Genomic DNA, 21,874 nt, shown 5'->3' on the forward strand with positions numbered 1-21,874 from the left:
GGTGGGACAGCTGAGGTGGATGTGCCAATGGTGTGGTTTTGGCTGTGGGGTGGGTTTCTCAGTGGGATGCCGTAACTGACTGTGGCAGTGTGTGACAAGGTATGACAGTCACCCATGGAACCTTATTTTCAGAATTCCCTGGAGATTTGCATTGTGAAATAGAGAAATATAGCATAGAGAAGAAACTACTGTTTATAGCAAACCCAGCACTGGGTCACGGGGTTAGCAGTAAAGATATTAAGACAGTTTCAGATGAATTTGGGGGAAAAAATATAATTTGCTAGCAATGTCAGTTTAGTGTAAAGTTATTTGACAATAGCGATTCACTCAATTTCAGTTAACTGCATGCAAGGCATCGCACCATTATATTTGGAGCTAATGATTATAACATGTCATTTTCTCATTCACTGCTTTTTAGTTTGTGTATACAAATATCTAACCAGATTTCAATAAGATCAACAGTTCTCTTCTGTACTGGGCAGGAAGTGCCATTGCATCTTGACTCTTGGCTACATCCATTCAGATGGTTAAGGTGGTGAGTAATCTATCCCAGACAGTTTAGTTTTATAAGATGGGGCTGATGCAAGCTATGCAATATTTCCTTCCATCCATTCACTTCTTTGAAAATCTGCATAGACTTTGAGAAGCAAACAGAAGCTCATATCATTGACTTTCATTTCCTGAATTATCCAGTCGCATCGCCAAATGTATAGTGAAAAGTAGATTGTCAATACTGCATGTGTGGTCAATATTGACACTGTGCGTACCAAGAAATCATGTCCTGGCCTATGGTGAGCAGGTATCTATCCTTTTTATCTGGGTCTGTTGGCTATATTTTCTGATAGTACTAAGGTTGCCTTTTTTTGTGGGTTTTTTTTTTAGGGTTTCTTTTTTCCATTGCTCTTTTTGTATTAATGGGCCATGCTCAGAACTCTTTGCAGTTTGCATTTTCATGAGCGCCATCGTTCATAGTTGCATAAAAGGGCAATGATTGTATGGCACTGTCAATATTGACTTTTTGGTGCTTCTGAGGAATCTTCTTTAATCCTTCAGTGAACAAACTCTCATACTGTTTGAAGGAAGTCACTGGCTCTGCAATGCATTTTGCTACCACCAACTTCAGCACTAGCATTGGAATCTCTTGTTGGTGCTAATCAAATGTGTTTTAACCTGATCCCTCCAGAAGGGTAATGTTGGCAAATAGAATCTCAGCACTAAAATTAGTTCTGGACGGAATCTGTTTTTCTGGTTCACTTTCCCGATTTTCAGCATCTTTTTTCTGCATTGTCCTTGGTTTTTGCAAACATTTGGTCAAATTTTTAAAGTGCGGAGCCTTTCGTGATGGTTTTTTCATCATCAGTTATCCCTCATGAGGTCCCCAGGGAAACAACTTCATTTTCCAAAGAAGTAGCATTTTTTTTTTTAATTCAATGGACTGTGAAAAAAATTAAAAGATTTTCATGGTAAGCATCTTTTTTTGTTTGAGCACACAAAGAAGAGATTTAACTAGTTTAACTTGGAAAGAAGAGATTTAACTAGTTCCAAATCAGTGGCATTTTGCAACAGGGCAAATAAACATCAAAAATTCTTTCAGATTCTTTGCTGGGGGGGTTTTCTGATGCCTGTGCACTTATGATTTTCATCACGTGTGCTGCACATATGTGCACAACTGTGCAAACCAGGTCTTGTTTACCTTCACAAACCAAAAGGTATTGCGCCATTGTCATTTGATTAAAGCCAAATATTGCTGCATAAATTATTGGCCAGCTGAGGTCAGTTTCTACTTTTTGAGGTACTCGCTGAACCCTGCATACATACCGAGAATCACGACAGCCAATGTATGATGGGGTGCGCTAGACAGAGTTAAGCGGAAGGTGGTGCTTATTGGTAAATCTATGTGAATGCACAGAGCATAGTACATGATTCTATGGCCAATGCCCTTGGGCTTCCTGACAACAGACCCTTTTGTAACAAGGAATAGGTAGCACTGTTTAGCAGCTTCCATCTCCTTCAGGATGTGTTTGAACTGCAGAATACACATGAATAACAAGGATTTAATCCTATGTACTGCGCTGATGCATAAGATAGTGCTGCATTGCCTATCTTGTTATTGAATTTAAAGGCAATCCAATATGTCATTTGTGCTGGGTCGGGTCTGAGGATTTTTTCACTTGCTATTTTTTTCGAGCACTTTCACTGAGGTTGCACAGTTTCTATTTCCAGATGATAGTTGGTTGACATCTGCACGTGCATATTGTTTTGCATGTAAGTGTGCCAGTCTGCTTTCTGCGAGCTGTGCTTTTACCTTCTCTCTCTCTCATCCTTTTTTAATGCCTAATGTTTTTAGTACTTATGGGTCTAATATGCCAGACTGGTTATCTTTCTGGATGCCTTTCGGTAACTCGGGGTCCCGTCCACTCACTGTATATTTTTAATGCCAGGACCTTTTTCTACGTGTCTCTGGTGCAGGACAGCGGATGCAGATCTTCTATCCCTATCCCTTCTTTAAGATCAAATTAAACAAGAGGAACGGAACTTCAGATTCTTCATTAAATCCAAAAAAACCAACTTTAGCCGAAGTGTTGGAGACCGCATATTGCATACTATTAATATGCAGGATACTAAACATTTCTGGTCGATTATAAACACTCTTGCATTTCCGGGAACGACAAAATCTCCAGACACTTTCATCCCTGAGTTGATTTGGGTTAAATATATCCAAAAGATATATGAGGAAACAGGTGATTTCGAAAGTGTGCAGATAGATTTAACGGTAAATCGCAGAAGTGTTTCATTATCACAGATAGGAAGAATCATACTAACTATGAACCCTTCTAGGGCCTGCGGCCCAGAAGGTTTTCCACCATTCTGTTTGCGGTTAAATCCGGCAGAATGGGCTAATATCCTGTTTCCTATAATTAATGTGATTGATCTTCCTTGGAAATTACCAGAAAGTTGGACGGGGTCCTTGTTGATCCCAATACACAAGAAAGGACCAAAAACCCAAGCAACTATAGACTCCTGGCAATGTTAGATCCAGGAGGTAAAGTACTGGCCCGCACATTATTAAATGAATTAGAGCAACATATTACAGATCTGAAGTTATTAAACATCACTCAAGCTGGTTTTCGTCCTGAAAGCTCAACCTTAGACCACTGTAGCACTCTTGCTTTTGCAATAGACAAATATATTAATAACAGGAAAGGAATTTTATATTCCTGCTTTGTCGACTACACCAAGGCATTTGACCTTATTCCAAGGAACATCTTATGGAATAAATTGCTCAAAATGGGGATTCCACACCCCTTGGTGGCCATGATAATACGATTATATTCTAATACATGGGCAAAACTCCGTTGGGGAAGCAACGGTGAATTGACACGTAAAATCACCACAACCAGAGGCCTGAAGCAAGGCTGTGTCTTGGCCCCATCCTTATTTAATCTATTCATGGCTGATTTAGAACCAACCCTGGCAAAAGCAGAGGGACTGGCCCCCAGCATCGCCGGAACAAGCTTTAATTCATTAAGCTACGCGGACGACGCGGTAATACTAGATCTCACCGTCTCCAGCCTTGCAAATAAGTTAAAAGTGTTGGAACACTACTCACTACAAAATGGCATGGAGATTAATTTAAATAAAACCAAAATCATATGCTTCTCTAATAAACGGGTCATTCCAACTATTACCTGGTCACTTTCCACCGGTTCAATAGAGATAGTAGATAACTACACATACCTCGGCCTTTCATTTAATGCTCGAGGGAAATGGTCACAACAATTAAGTAATGTAAAAATAAAACATAATCTAATCTCTAACGCTTTGGTGAAGCTATATGCGACAGGCTATGTGAAAAAGGTTAGCACGCTTAAGTGTTTGTATAATAACAAATATAAGAACTGTATATTATACGGAACTGAAGTATGGGCGGGCTCTCACGGAGAAGAACTTAGCATTTTTATTTTTTTTTTAACCACTTTATTTCAGTTGGAAAACAGGTTAATGCCGATACTAAATAGACCATTCCAGAGATATTCAACCACTTGCATACTCTTCCGCATTTCAAATAAGGTAGCATTATTCACCTGGACCAGGAATATTTACAAACTCACTGTACGTCTCAGAGAAGGAGAGCAGAACAATGCAAGTCTTATATACAGTGTATATTACACAGTCTTTCTTCCTTCACATCTGAAGTTGCTACATTGGGATCAGCCAAGAGAAGCCGAAACAGTCTCTTCCCAAACTCTCGCAGGTGGGAGACGGCAGCAGACGGGATAATCACAGTATGGGTGCATATTTCTGGCGTGAAAAGCAAAACAGCCGAAAAGAAGACAAACAGAAGAAGGTCACTGGAGTACGCTTTCGTGGGACTGGTGGACTGCTCCCTCTCCCATCACATCCCACTGTGACCGGGGCTTTAAAAAAACGCGCCCCTGACAACATAAGGAAAAGAAGAAGACCACAAAGCAGGATGTGTGAATGTAATTTGTGCGCTGTTGCATCACCGATGCTCTGGCGGAGCAGAAGCTGAAGACAAGACACGCTTCGAAAAGCCGCAATGATGTGAAGCGGGGTCAGTGCTGCTGCTGCTGCTGCCGCCGCCCGCAGTTGGCGTCCATCCACCGCAGCAGCTCCAGCCGCTTGTAGAGCCGGGCCAGCCCGTAGGCCGTGAGCCCCCGCTTGTTCAGGTGGTCCACCTTGCTGCCGGTGTGGCCCAGGAGGTAGGCCACAACGGCCACATGGCCCTCCATGGCTGCCAGGTGCAAGGGCAGGTTCCCTTCGCCGTCCTCTAGGTTCACGTCGGCCTCGAAATCCACGAGCGTCTGCACCGTGTCCACAAAGCCGGCCCTGGCCGCGTCGTGCAGCGCTGCGAAGCCCGTGGGGTCCTTGAGGTTCGGGTCGGCGCCGTTCTCCAGCAGGATCCGGGCAATTTCGGGAGCTCCCAGCTTCATCACCTGCAGCGCGGTCCTGCCGAAGCGGTTGGTGCTGTTGACGGGCTCCCGGCCCTCCTTTTGCAGCAGACGGCGGAGCTGCTCCGAGTCTCCGCGGGCGGCGGCGCTGCTCAGCTGATCGGCCATGTCCGGTGCCCGACGGGCTCTAGAACTTAGCATATTAGGAGGCCGATTTTGGAAGAGTATGTTAGCCTTACCATCGACAACAATAACTGCTCCTATCATGCTGGATTTAGATATCTACAATTTGGAGGACGAGGTAGCCTGAAAATCTTATCTATACGCTTATAAAATATGGCGTAGAAACCCAACTTCAAGTTTAATCGCCCTGTGTTTCCGGGAGGCATTTAAATTCCCGGAAATATATACACAAGTAAAAATAGTATTTGAGATCGCAGCGAATTACAGATTACCTTTTTTCTGGGCAGAATCTAATACATCAAGTATTATCACAAAAACGGATATTACGGATAGGATCTCTACCTCAGCTTGTGCGCGATTTCATTCATACATTCAAAATAAATCAAGTATGACATTGTTTAAACTTATAAAAACCCATAAAGAATCATATGCGATATTTGATTTGGAACTGCCACGTCAGGTGCTGAGAATACTGCTAAAACTAAGATATGGGATCCTCCCCACTAATTCCTATCTTATGGCTCGTACTAACACCCCTAAAGAACATAGATTCTGCGATAATTGTCCTACTGAGCTGGACGATACTCCTCACCTTTTTGTATGTTCTCCATTACAAGATCAGAGTATAAAATGGCTATCTAAATACAGGGAAGGGGATGATATTGATTTAATGAGGCTTCTAAAGGAACACGACAGTAATGAAATCATTCGAATTTATGTATATCTGAAACAAATTTGCATGTTTCGTCAAATATCTATATAATCAAGTTGAAATTATATGATGATATAAATGCTTGTAAACTGTTACTCACACATTCTGGCATGATTAAGGGATATCTTATGACGTTAATAAGGGAAGGAGAAGATTAATGGATTAGATTTTGACGATATTAATGATATTATGCTGTATCTCAACTTTGTCTTTGAAAACTTATTTTAAATTGGTCTGTGTTTTTACCAATCTTGTATGACTGAAATAAAGTCTAATAAAGATTGAAAAAAAAAAAAATGCCAGGACCTTTTCTATGTGTCTCTGGTGCAGGACAGCGGATGCAGATCTTCTATCCCTATCCCTTCTTTAAGATCTTGTTAGGATAATTTTCTGCAGACTGGTTTTGCAGAAAAAGCTCTTTTTTACGCCTTTTTTTCTGTTTTTGCTTTCTTTTTGCACAGACCAAGGTGATATTGCCCGTATATCCGCAATACTTTTTGTAGCGTACACACTGAGGGTGAAACCAGTCTTTGCAATCATGACACTGTGCCATGGGGAATTTTGGATCATTTTGCTGCTTACACACACAATAGTTTCTCACCATCAGCTTTAATTTGTTGTGAGGGCAGTCTGTTTGGTATGTGTGGACTTTTCATTTTTTTTTTCGCCAGCTAGGGGCCAAATGGACCCCTAGGCTGGGCGTATGTGTGTGTGTTAGATAGGGGTTAGGGTGCTCCCTGGGTGCCCCTAGTCGCTGCTGGGGTCGCGTGCGACCCCTGGTACAGCATGGTAAGGTGGGGAGGGTCCTCAGGAGGGTCCTACGATGTCCCTAGGTGCCTGTAACTCCCTGCCCTAGGCTCAGCTAGTGAGTCTGGGGGTCCCCCCTCCTGCACCCCCATCCCTGCGCATCCCTTCCTGGCTAGGCTTAGTTAGGGCGTGTGTGCACGAGCCGTTCACAAGTGCAACGTGAAGCGTGCTCGGGTGCTTGGTACAGTCGTTGGAACGTGTGTGAGGGGTTCTCATGTTAGACGTGTACACTGTAGACATTGCACGTAGGTTGCACTGGGTGAAGCTTGCTCTAGCACGCTTCAACAGTGCTCGCACGCTTAGCGTGATAGGGCCCTTCGCTTGCGTAGTCTTCCCCCCTCATTCTCGGGTCGGGCCAGCCGGCTTGGCTTGGAGATGTGGGCTGACACGGCAAGGTCGGGCCAGGAGTTGCGCAATCGGTTTCTCAGCGCGAGAACCCGAGTTGGCATCTCTGTAGGGAAACCTGCCGCCTCACAGAGCAACCGAATGGCCTTGCTCTGTGGTGCACCCCTTCCCCCCTCGCAGGAGTGGGCTGATTGGGGCCTGGCAGGGTGTCTGGTTTATCTCCTGGGAAGTCGTTTGTCTTTCCCAGCGGGATTGTTAGGAGGGTCTTTGATCACTGGCCTCCTTTTCTTCTTGGTGATATGGTCCAGTGGGGGATGCGGCCAACGCCTTCCCTTTTGTCCTCGCGGGCAAGGGAATGAAAGGCGCCATTGTGGCTCAATGGCACCTGGTGTGAATTCTTTCACTCCCAGGTTCATTTTGCCGGGCGGCAGCAGACTCCTTGGCTGGCTGGACTCTACCACCGGGCAGGGCAGAACGCCCCCCCCCCGTTTAGAAGATGGTTGTTGTACTCCAGTCTGGTTTTTCCCGCCACAACTGGAGGGGTATTTAGCAGGGTGCCTAGCCACTCTCTCTCTCTCTCTCTCTCTCTCTCTGATGCACTCCTGGGTGGCACGAGTCAGTGCGCACCGCAGGAGGAATTACAGAACGAAGACAGGCCTGAGGGAGCGCCTGGTCTTCTGCGTGTGAGCCGCGTTTAGCTCTCCCTGGTCAGCAGCAACGCACCGGTGTACGGCTTGCCTCATCCTCAACGGAGTTTCTGGAGTGGTGAGTCCTGGTGGCCTCTTGTCTGTGGTACTGGCCTTGTATAAGAACTGTTCATTCTGCCTTAAAGATTGCTATTTGTAACTGAACCACTAGAGAACTAGAACAACTAGATGCATTACTATCTACCTGCTGTAACTGAAAGGACTCACCGCGTGGTGAGGGACAACCAAGAGTAACCGTTTCTGTAACCTAATGTGCCTACTTATTTTGGAATAAATAAACGTGTCTTGTTTTGAAAGATCCCGCATCGATCGCTTTCTGTTTTGGTGGCATTTCTGGTGTTTGCATGTTAAGGGCGAGCGATCCTGGGTATTTGACACCCCTAGTTCTCTCTGGGAATCCCTGCACGAGGCAGGCTGAGAGTGTTCGACTAGGGGGTGTGTTAGTGCGAAACGGACCTGTTGCTACCGCGGCCCCTCTTTCGTCACATTTGTGTCCCCTTGATCTCAGATGGTACATGTTTTTAATGTTTCCCCATTGCTTTTGGCACTTGTTTGCCATTGTCTTTTGTTCTTCTACAAATCATCAGGCCATTTCCTCATTTGCAAATCTGGTACTTACGGAGGCCATATTACCCTACACAGAATTTTTGCTTCTGTAACCTTCTTGATTAAATGTAGATATATTTTGATGAAACAGTGAAATTATTCTATGTTCTGCATCTTTCTTATTGTTAAAATGCCTCTAGGTCACTTTGAAAACCTGTGTTAAATAAAATCGTAAGGGCCATAGTTATATGCAGTTGCATCAGATAAAAGCAGAATAAAACATTGGCTGAGAGCAGATGATAAATCATAAAACAAATAAAATGCAACACTATGGTTGGAAAACTGGTGGGTTCTGTCAGCTGCTTATGTTCAGATTTTGAAGTGCGTGCTGAGGGTGAAGGAGAGTAAGTAAAGGCGGGAGAGTTTGCACAGAGGAGCTGCGGCTAAGAGCAGGCACATTTGGTTAAGAAGCTGGTGTAGCTGCAATGCAGGAGAAACAGCAGGGAGTTAAAGCATGGCGTGGTGGAAGAGGACAATTGGAGATGAGCACATCGAGGGGAGCGATGAACAGTTATGAGAACAAGTCATTGATGCCCAAGTCTGTGTCTCACCCGACTGTCAGTCCTTAGCTCATTCAAGAGCAAGCGATTCCACAACAATGAGAAGATGCCTGTGGTGGAAAAGTGCTTTTAGAATGCCTCTTTGAAGTGAAGGGACAGGGAAATATTAAGTAAGAGTGAGAATGTTTGGAAGGGAGGGGAAAAAGGGGATGGAGTACCTTGGTTGGGTAACACAAAACTGCAACATCTGCCTATGCAGCACGCGATGCAGCTGACGTGTTCATCAAGAGCAGTCTGTCTTGTACTTGCAAGAACTGACAAGATTGACAGCTAATGTGCAATAGAACTCAGCTCTGCAGCTGCACGGATGAGAACTTGGTTGCTCAATTCCCCTTTAAATTTCAACCACAATGGTATATGTTTGAAAGCACACAATATTTGGAAAAAATATTTGGCCAAACTGAAGCAAATGCAGTTACCTATTATATGCTGTAACAGTGTCCCTTTTAACTGTTAAGTAGACATTCTCACATGAATGGTGTGTTATTGGCTAGAGATTTGTCCACCTAACCTTCTGTTGCAAAGATCAAAAACAGTCAGTGTCCTGTTGCAGGATGGTGCATGTGCAGAGAACACATTCAAAGTACAATTAAAAAGCAAAGTAAATTTTACTCTGCAAAGTAAATTACATGCAGAACAGATGAGACATCCCTGACTTGAATGGTGAGCAGACGAGCGAAGCTCTTTTTTATCGGTCTCCTCGCCCTTAACTGACCCCAGCTTGCACATTTAGTGAATACATTTCAAAACGTCCAAAAACTAAATTATGCAGCAGGAGCTTTGGCAGAGGTAGTGGAGAGTCCAATCACCCTTGCCTTAGACCCCTCTTTGAAATGTGTGAGCCTGGACTGACACATGGCAGCTGCTTCTTTGAGTTCAACCTCTAGGTTGACACCCTTTCAAATGTGACCTCAACTACCTTGAGCGGCTTGATGAGGCCACACTCAAATGCCAAATCCATATATTCCCGTAGTTTGCACCGCACCAGAGACACTTTGTCAGCAGAAAAAGCACTCGCGTCATTACCAATGCCATCACTGTGTTGCAACAAATGCCATGTGGCCTTCAATGTGCTCTTAAGCCCATTTCTCTTCACCCCCTTCTCAACAGCCTGGAACATTTAAAGAGCTGGCCTTTGCTGAAACTATGCCGCATACTCCTCGTATGGTGGTACTGAGAAATTGGGAAGAGTGCTTGGAAGAGGAGCTCTCTAGGGTTTGTGCTTTCAGCACCTGATCTTGCACTTGGAGTGAAGCAGTAAAGTCTTAATAGTGTCATCAAGTGGTGCCTGTTTTGAATTAAAAATATTTGTTTTTAAAATACCACAACCTCCCCCTACTGAAGACAATTTTTCTTTTAATCTTTTACATCCAGTTGCATATCTAGAAAAAAGCAAACTAGTGTCAGTCATGCTCACAGTGGCTGGCTTTTTCCCTTGGGTATCATCCCCCTTCTTTGAACCTTCTTTCCTTTACATGTGTTGTCTTCTGTTTTTCTCCTAATCCCTTCCACCTTCATCTTCTCACAATCATCTTGAAACAGTTCCTCATCTGACATGTCAGTCCAAGGTTTTCCCTCGGGCACTCCTGCATCCAAATCTGATATCAAACTATTCTATGAAGGAAGTGCTTGCCCAACACCATTCCCACCTCCCTTTTACTGTCTGCTGCAGCCAGAAGTTGCATTTGGAACTTGACAGAAGAAAGGTGCTGTTCATCTTATTTTCCTACAGATGTCGGTGCATAGAACTCTACCTCATTCTCATTGCCTTCAATCTCGGTGTACCTAAGAGGGCTCACCATGTGAGATTTAGTGAAAAACATGTTCCACTCACCACTCATCCCACTGCCGTGCCCCATCCCAGAGCGGTAGCAGTTTCAGTCACACTGGAACACCTGGTGCAGATCTGACAATAAGTGCTGGTTGCAGCAGCCACATCAGTCAACCCGGCACATAAGGCAGACCAAGGACAAGTAGCATGTGTCATCCACTCTGCCCACCTGTCTCATCAGGGAAGCATCGTAAGCTTCATAATAGAACCATTCAGACTGTCCCCCACAACACACAAATATAATTTGTTGGGATTTGGCAGACGTGGAAGGTCTCTCTTACATGGCTGAAAATGCAGCAAATTCTACAGTAATGCAGCTGTCCTGAGTAGAATAAACGCCTTCATTTTACCACATTTAAAAACCAGTGCGTGGTCTATAACACGCCCTCCCCGTCTAACTTTCAAGTAAGCACACAGCGCCTATCGTCAATCCAGGGGTCAAATATGTGCATTCAAGGCAAGAATCAGCTGACTCATAAGTCTCATAGTGCAACAAAGATGGCATTACTGCTCTTTGTGGTGAAGGTCACCACCACCTCACTACATTTAGGGAAATCCTACATGAACAAAACTCGGCATCTGCATGCGGTGATACTGGTTCTTAAGCTCAATAAAGGCTCTCATTCTCTGTTTCTTCTACTCTGGGTGCATCTGAACAAGAATAGTCTTTGATCCCAAACCATAGATGCTCAACTTTTGACACTAGCACATGACCAATGAAGTCTCTCCAAGTATCTGTCATACCTGCTAGTAATAGAACAATTTTGGTCTTTGGTTGGGAGAAGGGTCTTCTCTCAAGATTACCATACTATTAGGATCTGTTATTGAGAAGGAGTTCTGCTATAACTTCAGGTGCCTTTGTGGCTTGCTTGACACTCATTTCACCATTTCCACTAACTGAGCATCTGATGAGATGTTTACTACCAAACAATGAGCGCTATAATTTTTTGCAAGTGATCTAGGTTTACTTTCTGCATTATATTTTCGCTGACAGACTGTATGTCAACCAGCTTTCTGTTAGGCCTGGTCGTGTGAGCGACGATATTCCACCACTTCCCAACGTCTAGTCACCCCCCTGTACTTGAGACAACACAAGAGGGGGTGACCCAACGCCCGGCAGCAGCAGTTGGACCCCTCCGGGGGATAGCGATGGGTTTGCTAGAGTGAGGGAAACAAAAGGGAGACAAGGGTAAGTACCCCTTGAACGGTCACCTCCCCTCTTAACCCAGGGCAGAACCCCCAGACTGAGAACCAGCTCCCCACTTACCTATCTCTTCGAGGAGCCTGGCGTTGGACCTAGGACTGCTGTCTGCAAATCTCCCCTAAGGGGGAGGACAGGAACACAACACAATACAAACACAGAACAAACAAGAAGGGTAGTGCAGGCTTGCACTCCCACGCTGAGGAAAAGCACGGTAGAGCTTCGCCTCTCAAACTGGACAGCAGGAGGGGATACCTCCAGCGCCTATCTGGAACACACTGTAGGGTAGCTGACAGAGTGTTCAGACGCTGACCTGGTCCCTGACTGACTCTTAAATACAAGAGTCAATCAGCCAGGCAGCTCTAGGACTCCTCCCATTTGGTTTTGGAGGGAAACATGAGGGAGGAGGTACAGGGCTCTGTAACCTCCCTCTCCCAGCATGCAGTTCGCCAGCCACCAGGAAGTAGTCCCCAATGGAGCCCAGCAGGACGAAGCCTGGGGCTCCCCTACCCTCCATGTGGCCCAGAACCCCCAAGAACCACCTCCAGTGGCTTCAGGGGGTCAAGGTAACAGGTGAGCGTGGCGGCGGCGGCCGCCTACACAAAGCGGCGCTTTTATGCAAAAAGCGCCGCTTGTGTTTTTAAAAGCGCGGCGCCGGCGGTAAAACGCCGGCGCCCGCTTTCGTGTGTGTGCTGGCCCTCCAATTGTGGTTCCCTCAGTAGAGGGGGCGCCCGGGGTGTCTAGCACCCCCGGGCACCCCTCCTCTTCGGCCGGCCAGCGGAGCGCCCCCCGCTGGCCGGGAGCGGATGTGAAGGGGCACCGTAACAGAGTTACCCCTCCACAACACCCCCCAACCCATACCTCCAGGGATCCGAAGTTACCAAGGGTAACCCTTTATTAGACCATTTCAGAATCACTGAAACACTGTGAACTGACCTTATGTTGGGGAACACCCGATGATAACCTCCGCCTGCCATAATGGAAAACTGGACATAGTTATGGCACAACAGTCATAACTACCTCGGCTATGGGGGATACCCATACCTGGAATCTTAGGATTTGTCAATCAAACACTGAACCCAACCCAGAGTGAAAACACTATTTGGAGTTGATGGAACCCTTACCAGCAAGGCAAGGTCCCATTACCTGTTCACTCCTCTCAGTGACGCCCTCGGTCCGGAGGTGTGAAGCAGTGGACAGCAGCTTCCCCAACCTCAAATATGAACCAGGTAGTTCACTCAGACCGAGCCAAACTGAGACCTCGATCAGGAATCCAATCGTGGGAACTCTGTGGGTTCAAGGAAGAAATAGCCTCGTTTGGGCCTGAACCAGACCCACGCGCAATCAAGGGGATACCCTGATTATTCTCTGGGGGTTGCATCTTGTCAAAGCCAAGGTCACACCGGACTATGGACTCTTGACAATTAGGAGAGAACACTGGGTACCCCCGGCACCCTTTCCAGGCCTTTGCCTGTACTACTCTTGGGTAGAGCTGGACCAACTCTAACCTATCATTCTCATACCTAACAACCTTTCTCACCAGATCATTTCTGTTCTGACACCAGTTTCCCCAAGAAGGGAACTGTGTACCCAGGAACCAGAAATGAAGGCTATGATGTGGGGATACCACACATTTCTTCAATGATTGTTGTTACACTTACTTGTGCAACAAATCCTATCTATCTGTGATGATGAAGGAGTGGAAGTAGCTGGAATACAACTCAGAACCTGAAGGGCACAACCAAGTCACTTTAATGCCCATACCAGGAGTTACTATCTTCCAATCTAACTTACTTCATCTATCACCGGTGTTTGGACCCTTTTTGAATCAGACTTGGCTAATCCAAACCTCTCTCATAGAGCGCAGACATTTGAGCATATAATCTCTTCAGACAAGCAGGGGATAAGTCTTTATTCGATTTCTTCCCCTGCTCGTAGGGTCCTGTGTGGTTCCTTTCTCCCTTTCTATCAAGGGAGATAGGGGCTTGAACCAACACTGCAGAGGGGGTGAGCAACCTCCTCTGCTTCAGGCCCTTTCTCAGAAGGGGCTGCAATAGCCCCACAGTGCCACCACCATGAGGTTTCTTGAGAAAGGGAGGCTTATGGATCCTCCTCCGGGGGAAGATTCCCACTTCCCCCAACTCTTTTGTGGTTTGACCCACACTCATGGTTCCTGAAGTCTCCTCCTCAACCATTGAGGGATCGTGGACTTTCTCCAACTTTCCCCACGCGGGATCTGGAGGCCCCCTTGGTCCCTGATCAATAGGAGGACTGGTTGACTCTCCACCGGTAACAACCGGTTCGGCCGCTCCACAGTCACCCCTTGACACCCCCTCGGGTGCCCTGGACACCTCACCGGTAGTCCAGTTGATCAGAGGATTGTTCCTCCTAAACCAGTCCATTCCAAGGATCACTTGGAAGCGTGGAGAGTGGATAATATCAAAATGCATGACTTCGGGGGAAAAGTCCTGCATCTGCCACACGACTTTAGGAGAACGCCGTGCAATCGGACCTCCCTTCAACCGGATACCATCCACGGAAGTAAGGGTTTGCACGTTTGACTTACGCTCTCCTTTGATACCTAGTCTCTGGAAGAGAGCCTGGTCAATGTAACTACCTGGAGCCCCACAATCCAGAAGGGCAGTTACATGAATCGGTTTACCAGATTCATTGGCCAATAAGGACCCCTTCAGCAACAGGTGGGATGAGGAATCGTCCACCATGGTCCCTAAGACCTGGGAATCCCCTTGATGTGTGTTGGTCCCCTCGACCAGAACACCAAGTTCCTTTGCTGTTTGGGGTTTTACTGGGCATTGGGCCACCAGATGGCCCGCCTTACCACAGTATAGACAGAGGTTCAATTCCCTCCGTCGTTTCCTCTCTTTGGCCGACAGATGACCAGCTCCCAGAACCATCGGTTCTCCTAGGTCAGGCATGATACTCGGCACTGAAGTTTGGAAGACCGGGACAAGAGGAGGTCTCTTACCTCTCCTGATCTTCCTAGCTGAAAGCTGATATTCCATTCGAAGGGCTAACCCTACGAATGCGTCCAGTGTTACAGGGAGTGGATCCACCATCATAATGGTATCCTGGATTTCTCCCTTCAATCCCCGATGAAAGATGGATATCTTCATCTCCTCCGAACAATTAGCTTCTGCAGCCAATGTGGAGAACTGAGCGACATAGTCAATTACGCTCCGTTCTCCCTGTTCAATCTCCATTAACTCCTGGCGTCTGGAGACGGCATGATACTGTTGTTTAAAAACTTCAGCAAATGCGTTTTTGAACAGGACATAGTTCTGGAGGATGATACTCTGCCCCTCGAGTAGTGGGGCGGCCCACTGGAAGGCATGCCCATCCAAAAGCATCAATATAAAATTGACTTTTTGGGCATCCTGGTTGTAGTGGGTCGGCCGGGCTCTAAAGTGCAGTTCACATTGAAGTATGAACTGCTGGAACCCGAGGGGATCCCCAGAATATCGCTTTGGCAATGGGGTAAACGCCACGGGAGGATCTCCCGGGCCTGGCGGATTAACTGGTCCTGGTCCCACAGGGCCAGCAGGTCCTGGTGGGGGGACACCCACGTTCACAGGAACGAGAGGAGGTGGGGTCACTCCGACGATTTTCAGAACCGCTATTGATTTCTGCAACTCTTGAATTTGAGCTGTGAACGCGGTCTGGTTGTCGGCCAGTGATTGAGCCAATAATGCCTGAGCCTGGCGAGACTCAAACATCTGATTGCTCAGGTTCTCCAAAAGGTCTCTAACTTTAGGGTGTTTGTCTCCGGGGCCACTACCTCCGGCCCCCTAAAATCATATCGTCCATCTTGCTCACACGAATAAAGGTCTGAACACTCGGTTAGGCCTGGTCGTGTGAGCGACGATATTCCACCACTTCCCAACGTCTAGTCACCCCCCTGTACTTGAGACAACACAAGAGGGGGTGACCCAACGCCCGGCAGCAGCAGTTGGACCCCTCCGGGGGATAGCGATGGGTTTGCTAGAGTGAGGGAGACAAGGGTAAGTACCCCTTGAACGGTCACCTCCCCTCTTAACCCAGGCAGAACCCCCAGACTGAGAACCAGCTCCCCACTTACCTATCTCTTCGAGGAGCCTGGCGTTGGACCTAGGACTGCTGTCTGCAAATCTCCCCTAAGGGGGAGGACAGGAACACAACACAATACAAACACAGAACAAACAAGAAGGGTAGTGCAGGCTTGCACTCTCACACTGAGGAAAAGCACGGTAGAGCTTCGCCTCTCAAACTGGACAGCAGGAGGGGATACCTCCAGCGCCTATCTGGAACACACTGTAGGGTAGCTGACAGAGTGTTCAGACGCTGACCTGGTCCCTGACTGACTCTTAAATACAAGAGTCAATCAGCCAGGCAGCTCTAGGACTCCTCCCATTCGGTTTTGGAGGGAAACATGAGGGAGGAGGTACAGGGCTCTGTAACCTCCCTCTCCCAGCATGCAGTTCGCCAGCCACCAGGAAGTAGTCCCCAATGGAGCCCAGCAGGACGAAGCCTGGGGCTCCCCTACCCCCCATGTGGCCCAGAACCCCCAAGAACCACCTCCAGTGGCTTCAGGGGGTCAAGGTAACAGGTGAGCGTGGCGGTGGCGGCCCGCCTACACAAAGCGGCGCTTTTATGCAAAAAGCGCCGCTTGTGTTTTTAAAAGCGCAGCGCCGGCGGTAAAACGCCGGCGCCCGCTTCGTGTGTGTGCTGGCCCTCCAATTGTGGTTCCCTCAGTAGAGGGGGCGCCCGGGGTGTCTAGCACCCCCGGGCACCCCTCCTCTTCGGCCGGCCAGCCGGAGCGCCCCCCGCTGGCCGGGAGCGGATGTGAAGGGGCACCGTAACACTTTCTAGAAATTTTAACTGATGAGAGGGTCAAGAAGAGCAGGACCCTCCTTTTCTCTGTTCGGATGAAACTTTCCTCTTAAACTTTGTCGCTGATGTTAAATGACAATATGTGGGATCAGTCACTATTTTTTTGTTGCCTTGAAACTACAGCAAGTTTTTATTTTTTCATTTTTTAGAACCTTCCATGACCAATTATAAAATGTGTCTATGTCTTCTAATGCACTGAGTTATATTCCTCTCAGCTGCCAGTTTTTCAACATCTCCCTGGGAGACTTGTTAAAGGAATATGGGATAGAAAAGTAACCTTCAGTGAAACTGCATACAATTGTATTTGAGTTGTAAATAGATCTTAATTACGCATATTTCAGCATATACAAGACCAAAAAAGCAACTAATTTAAAACAATTCAGCTAAACAAAAGAATTAATATTCAAATAGGTTCCAGCATTTTGCTTCAAAAGCAAGCTTTAAAAATACGTAAATACGTACAATGTCACAGTACACATTTTCTTTCAACATCGCCGTAATATCCCAGGAATTGGGGCCACATTGATATTTTTTAAGCCAGGAGGAGCGCAGTTCCAGGACTAATGGGCAATCGCAAATTAAATGCCTAATATCATCATCTTTAGTCATACATACAAGGCATAACTTGGCATTAGCCTCTAAGTGCCCTCTAAGAGCAACATAATATTGTGTCGGAAGTAACCCCATTCTAAACCTACAAAAGGTGCGTAGAACAATTGAAGAATGACATATAGTTAAGTATGGTTCCAACATCGCATGTGTCTTAGCAAGCATAAATTCCTTCAAAGTAGAGAGAGAGTTACAATGTTGGACACAGGTGGAGTAAAAATACATATTAATCCTTTCTTTGTAAGCAAAAGCAAGCATTTCAGGTAAATCCTTCATTGCAAGTGCCTCTGGTATGGAAAGAGAAAGCACGTTAAGCATTTTACCTAGAAATTGAAGCCATTGGAACCTGTAAGGGCTAGATAAAGATTCCTGGAGGCATTGATAAGCATATGAATTAGTATCACCCCTTGCAATTCTAGCAATCAATCCAAAAAACCTGTGGGTCACTATGGCAGCAAGTGGGGGGATATTTAGCTCTAAATTAAGCGCTTCCATAGGTATACACGCTGGGAGAGAAAGCACAGAGCGCCAGTAATAAGCCTCCCATTTTTTTGTCAAGTTAATATGCTTGAAGCCCCAAACATCACTTCCGTATAACATGATACCCTGCCACTTTGCACGATAAATTTCCAGGAATGGGAGAATCGAAGGGCAAATTATAGTTTTCTTGAATGCGATGATTGACCCAGTTAAGCATTTGTTTTTGATGCTAAGCCTGTCCATGTGTGAATCCCAGGAACCCTTGGAATTGACAGTAATGCCTAAATAAACAAAGGACCGCGGTTCAGAAACAACCACTTTAAAATTAACGGGCGCCTGTCTTTGGGAGAGAAGCGAAATTGGCGTGTTAGAGTTGGAGATACCGTCTGGTGTAACCGATTTGTTTGAAAAATGTCTGAGCCAGTTTATTCGTTTGACGCCCCAAACTTCATCAACTTTCAAGCACTAAATGAACAATATGACAATGATGCAGATTCCTGGTTTGATCACACGGTTGATGCAGAGAACGTACCTCCCAATCGGGAGAACTCGTTCATGAGGACCCCAGCTTCCAAGAATCCTGTTCCACGTGATGTTGTCACACCGATTAGGAGATCTGATGAGAATGCAGAATCTCAAATAGCAAAGACTTCTGACAACATAGCAACCTCACCTGGAAAGCTGGCGTACAGCAGTAAAAACTATAGCTGCTGGAGTTTTGGCTCTTGGAACTCGGTCAAAGAGGTCATCCCGGAGACTGTCCCTGCAACAAAAGAAAAAACAACTAGCAAAGATCCAGGAGAACAGACGCACTGTGGCTACTACTCCAACAAGTGACAGGCACCCTCTGATCAAGAAACAGAAATTTGGTGTTAAAGGCCATGAGCTGAAGTCTGGGTTCAGGCCACAGCGGGTACAACGGGCACCCATCCGTGGAAACTTAGTAGAAATACCTTTAAACAAGGCCCCTGGAAGTGATGGGGCTACTTTGGCAGCCAAACTTAAAGCACGCCTGCCTGTTCCTGTAACACCAATGGTCCTGAAAAGAAAATCTCTGAACAACAAACTAAAAAGTACAGAAGATCAAGAACTGGATAAAATGCTGCAATTGCAGCAAGAGGTGATGGAGCAACGTAGGAAGAACGAGGAGAGTTTGAAAGCTGCTATTGCGGGAACAGGCCAACCTGTAAAAAAAACAACCTGTCCAACAACTAGAGCAATCGATTTCCACTTTCGCACGGATGATCGACTTAAACGATTTCCAGAAAGCCAGCCTGCAGATGAATTCAAAGAGGTTGATTTCACTTCAGCTCTGAGAAGACATCCTCCTTCTCCGGGGAACAAACGCAAGCTTGAAGAAGAAATCGAGCCTAGTAAGTTTGTGTCAACGGCTCAGCAAATTGAAGCGTTCTACAAGCACACACTATCCCGATATCACCTCCGGAGCAGACAGCAGCAGAATGAAGGTCCATCGCCTGTGAAATGTGTTAAACCTAAGCTGACTCAACCCAAGACTCCTCAACTGGAGACAAAGCGTCGCCATCGCCCTGTGACCTGCAAAAGTACAGCCGAACTGGAGGCTGAAGAACTAGAAGAACTGCAGCAATATAAATTTCATGCTCAGGAGTTGGATCGAAGAGTACTTGATGGGGATTTAGTTCTTACAAAAAAGCAGTCTGTGAAAGAGCCCACCAAGCCAATTGGTTTCAATTTGGAGCTTGAGAAGCGGATCCAAGAGCGGGAGGCAAAGAAAGAAGAAACCGAAGAGGAAAAGTACACATTCCATTCAAGGCCTTGTCCAACTAAAATGCTTGAGGAAGTGGTGGGTGTTCCAGAGAAGAAATGTTTAGCCCCTACTGTTCCGAAGTCTCCAGCCTTTGCCCTGAAGAACAGAGTGCGCAGGCCTGCACATGAGGAAGAACAGGAGGAGCTGCCACTTATTAAGGCAAATCCAATGCCACATTATGGTGTACCATTTAAACCCAAATCACTGGAGCAAAGACAAATAAAGCCTGCACCATTTTCCTTTGATTCCCGTGACCAAGAGCGTCGGGCACAAAAAGAGAAGAAACTGGAAGAGCTGAGGAAAGAAGAGGTTCCTACATTCAAGGCCTTGCTTCTTCCTGACTTTGATCAAATATCCCTGCCTGAGAAAAAGGTTAAAACTCCAACGCACCCAGAACCTTTTCACCTCCAAATAGAGGAGAGGGCAGCCAAGAAGACACAGCGCTGGAAGCAACAGATTGAAGAGGAGCTCAAACAGCAGAAGGAAGCTGCATGCTTTAAAGCTCGTCCCAACACCATCATCCACCAAGAACCATTTGTTCCAAAAAAAGATAGCAGGACGTTGCTTGAGAGCCTTTCTGGTTCCATAGTTCAGGATAACTTTGAACTGGCAACTGAGAAGCGTGCCAAGGAAAGGCAAGAGTTTGAGAAGCAGATATCTGAGATAGAAGCAATGAAGGAGAAGATGGACATGGAAGACCGTCTTCGCAAGGAACAACTGGAAAAAGAGGAGGTGGCAGAAAAAGACATGAACTGGTTCACAAAGCTCAACCAGTGAGAAAGTACAAGACACTGGATGTGAAGGCCAGTGTGGTGCCACTAACTATCCCCAAATCGCCAACATTTTCAGACAGATTCAAGTGCTGAGTGATATTGAGACCTTCTTGGACATTTAAATTTGTAACTTAAGGAGAGAATGTACTTTGTGCCGAGCTGTGGCTGCTGTTTAGTTTCCCCTTGAAGATGGGATGGAATCTGCTCTGAATATAGTATTTAGTGTTTGTTGCGTGCTTCAAACTCATTTTTTTCACACTGCAATAATGATACTTGTGTTTAAAACTCTCAGAATGCAACAGTTTGTAGTACCATTTGATAGTGCAGTATGTGTACATTATTGGACTTGTGTGGGCATTTTAAACTTTGTATATTTTAAATACATTTCTCAAAACCTTATGCTATCAAGTCTTTTAAATTACTAGATATCTTTATCCTCTCGAAGATGAGGTGGAAATTCTGCTCTGTATATAGTTGTCAATGTTGGGTGTTTCAAGGTCATATTTTGTCCACTTCTATAATGATCTTTGTGCACTGACCTGTTCTCAAAGAATAAATCTAATCTTGTGCAGTCTTCTAGTATGTATGCAGAATTTGTAAGTTTGCATTGTGTACATATTTTAACTTTTTTTTTTTTTTTTTATTATTGACATGGTATTTATGTATGTATAACACTTTATTTCGAGAACATTCTCATAAAAGTACATATTTTTAAATACAGTTGCATTTCATATTCAATACACTCAGTTCACGATGGCGTAAAACATTAAATACACTCGGTTCACGAAGGTATAAAACATTAAAACATACAAGTTATTCCATTTCGCTTACAGATAAGCTGACAGGTCAAAAGAAACTGTTCTAAACTATAGATACTTCTGACATTTAATAAAAGCCTTAAAAAATAAATCAAAGGTTTAACTTGACTGAATCCTAAATCCCTAAACAGTGGCAACAGATATTTTCGACGAGGAGTGATAAATAATGGACAAAACAGTAACAGGTGGATCTCTGATTCTTGAGCAAGGCGGCACTGACAGCCATTACTACCGACAGGTTTACGATGCTGCCAAATTGCTACCTCTGAGGAAACAAGTAATGAAAAACGGAATCTTGTTAACAATCGCCGACCTCTGCTAGACATTGCTACCGTAGTATACAGAGGGGGTTCCAATGAGAGGAATGGCAGAAATCGCAGAACTGTCGTTTTTTCTTTAGCGATGGCTTCCGCCTCTAGAGATTTTTGATTCAGATAGCGTTTTCTTAAAGCTGATAATTCCGAGTTGGTTAAAGGGTCATTTATAACATCATTGATATTTATATTTAACCATTTAAAAACGCGGCGAACATGCTGAAACCATGGATTTTTTAGGACAGACGAGTGATTCCATAAATCAATTAAAACACATCTGGTAAAATCATCATGAGGCCTAATTAAAATCTTACAAAACAAAGTGACAGGTGCAAATTGAAT

General features: G+C 45.6%; 2 protein-coding genes across 2 annotated transcripts; one reads left to right on the forward strand and one right to left on the reverse strand.

The window, feature by feature from the left end:
• Positions 1-4,577: 4,577 nt before the first annotated feature.
• Positions 4,578-5,081, reverse strand: LOC134475187 (cyclin-dependent kinase 4 inhibitor C-like). The gene has a single exon (XM_063244599.1). The coding sequence runs from the start codon at positions 5,079-5,081 to the stop codon at positions 4,578-4,580; it is 504 nt and encodes a 167-aa protein (XP_063100669.1).
• Positions 5,082-18,252: 13,171 nt separating this feature from the next.
• LOC134475188 (targeting protein for Xklp2-A-like) lies at positions 18,253-20,493 on the forward strand. The gene is given in 3 exon segments (XM_063244600.1): positions 18,253-18,430; positions 18,534-20,366; positions 20,369-20,493. Coding segments are annotated over 3 exon segments (2,136 nt in total).
• Positions 20,494-21,874: the final 1,381 nt, after the last annotated feature.

This window comes from Cavia porcellus, unplaced genomic scaffold (assembly GCF_034190915.1).
Source record: "Cavia porcellus strain 051 isolate PalLab524CR breed Dunkin Hartley unplaced genomic scaffold, mCavPor4.1 scaffold_474, whole genome shotgun sequence".
NCBI classification, from domain to species: Eukaryota; Metazoa; Chordata; class Mammalia; order Rodentia; family Caviidae; genus Cavia; species Cavia porcellus.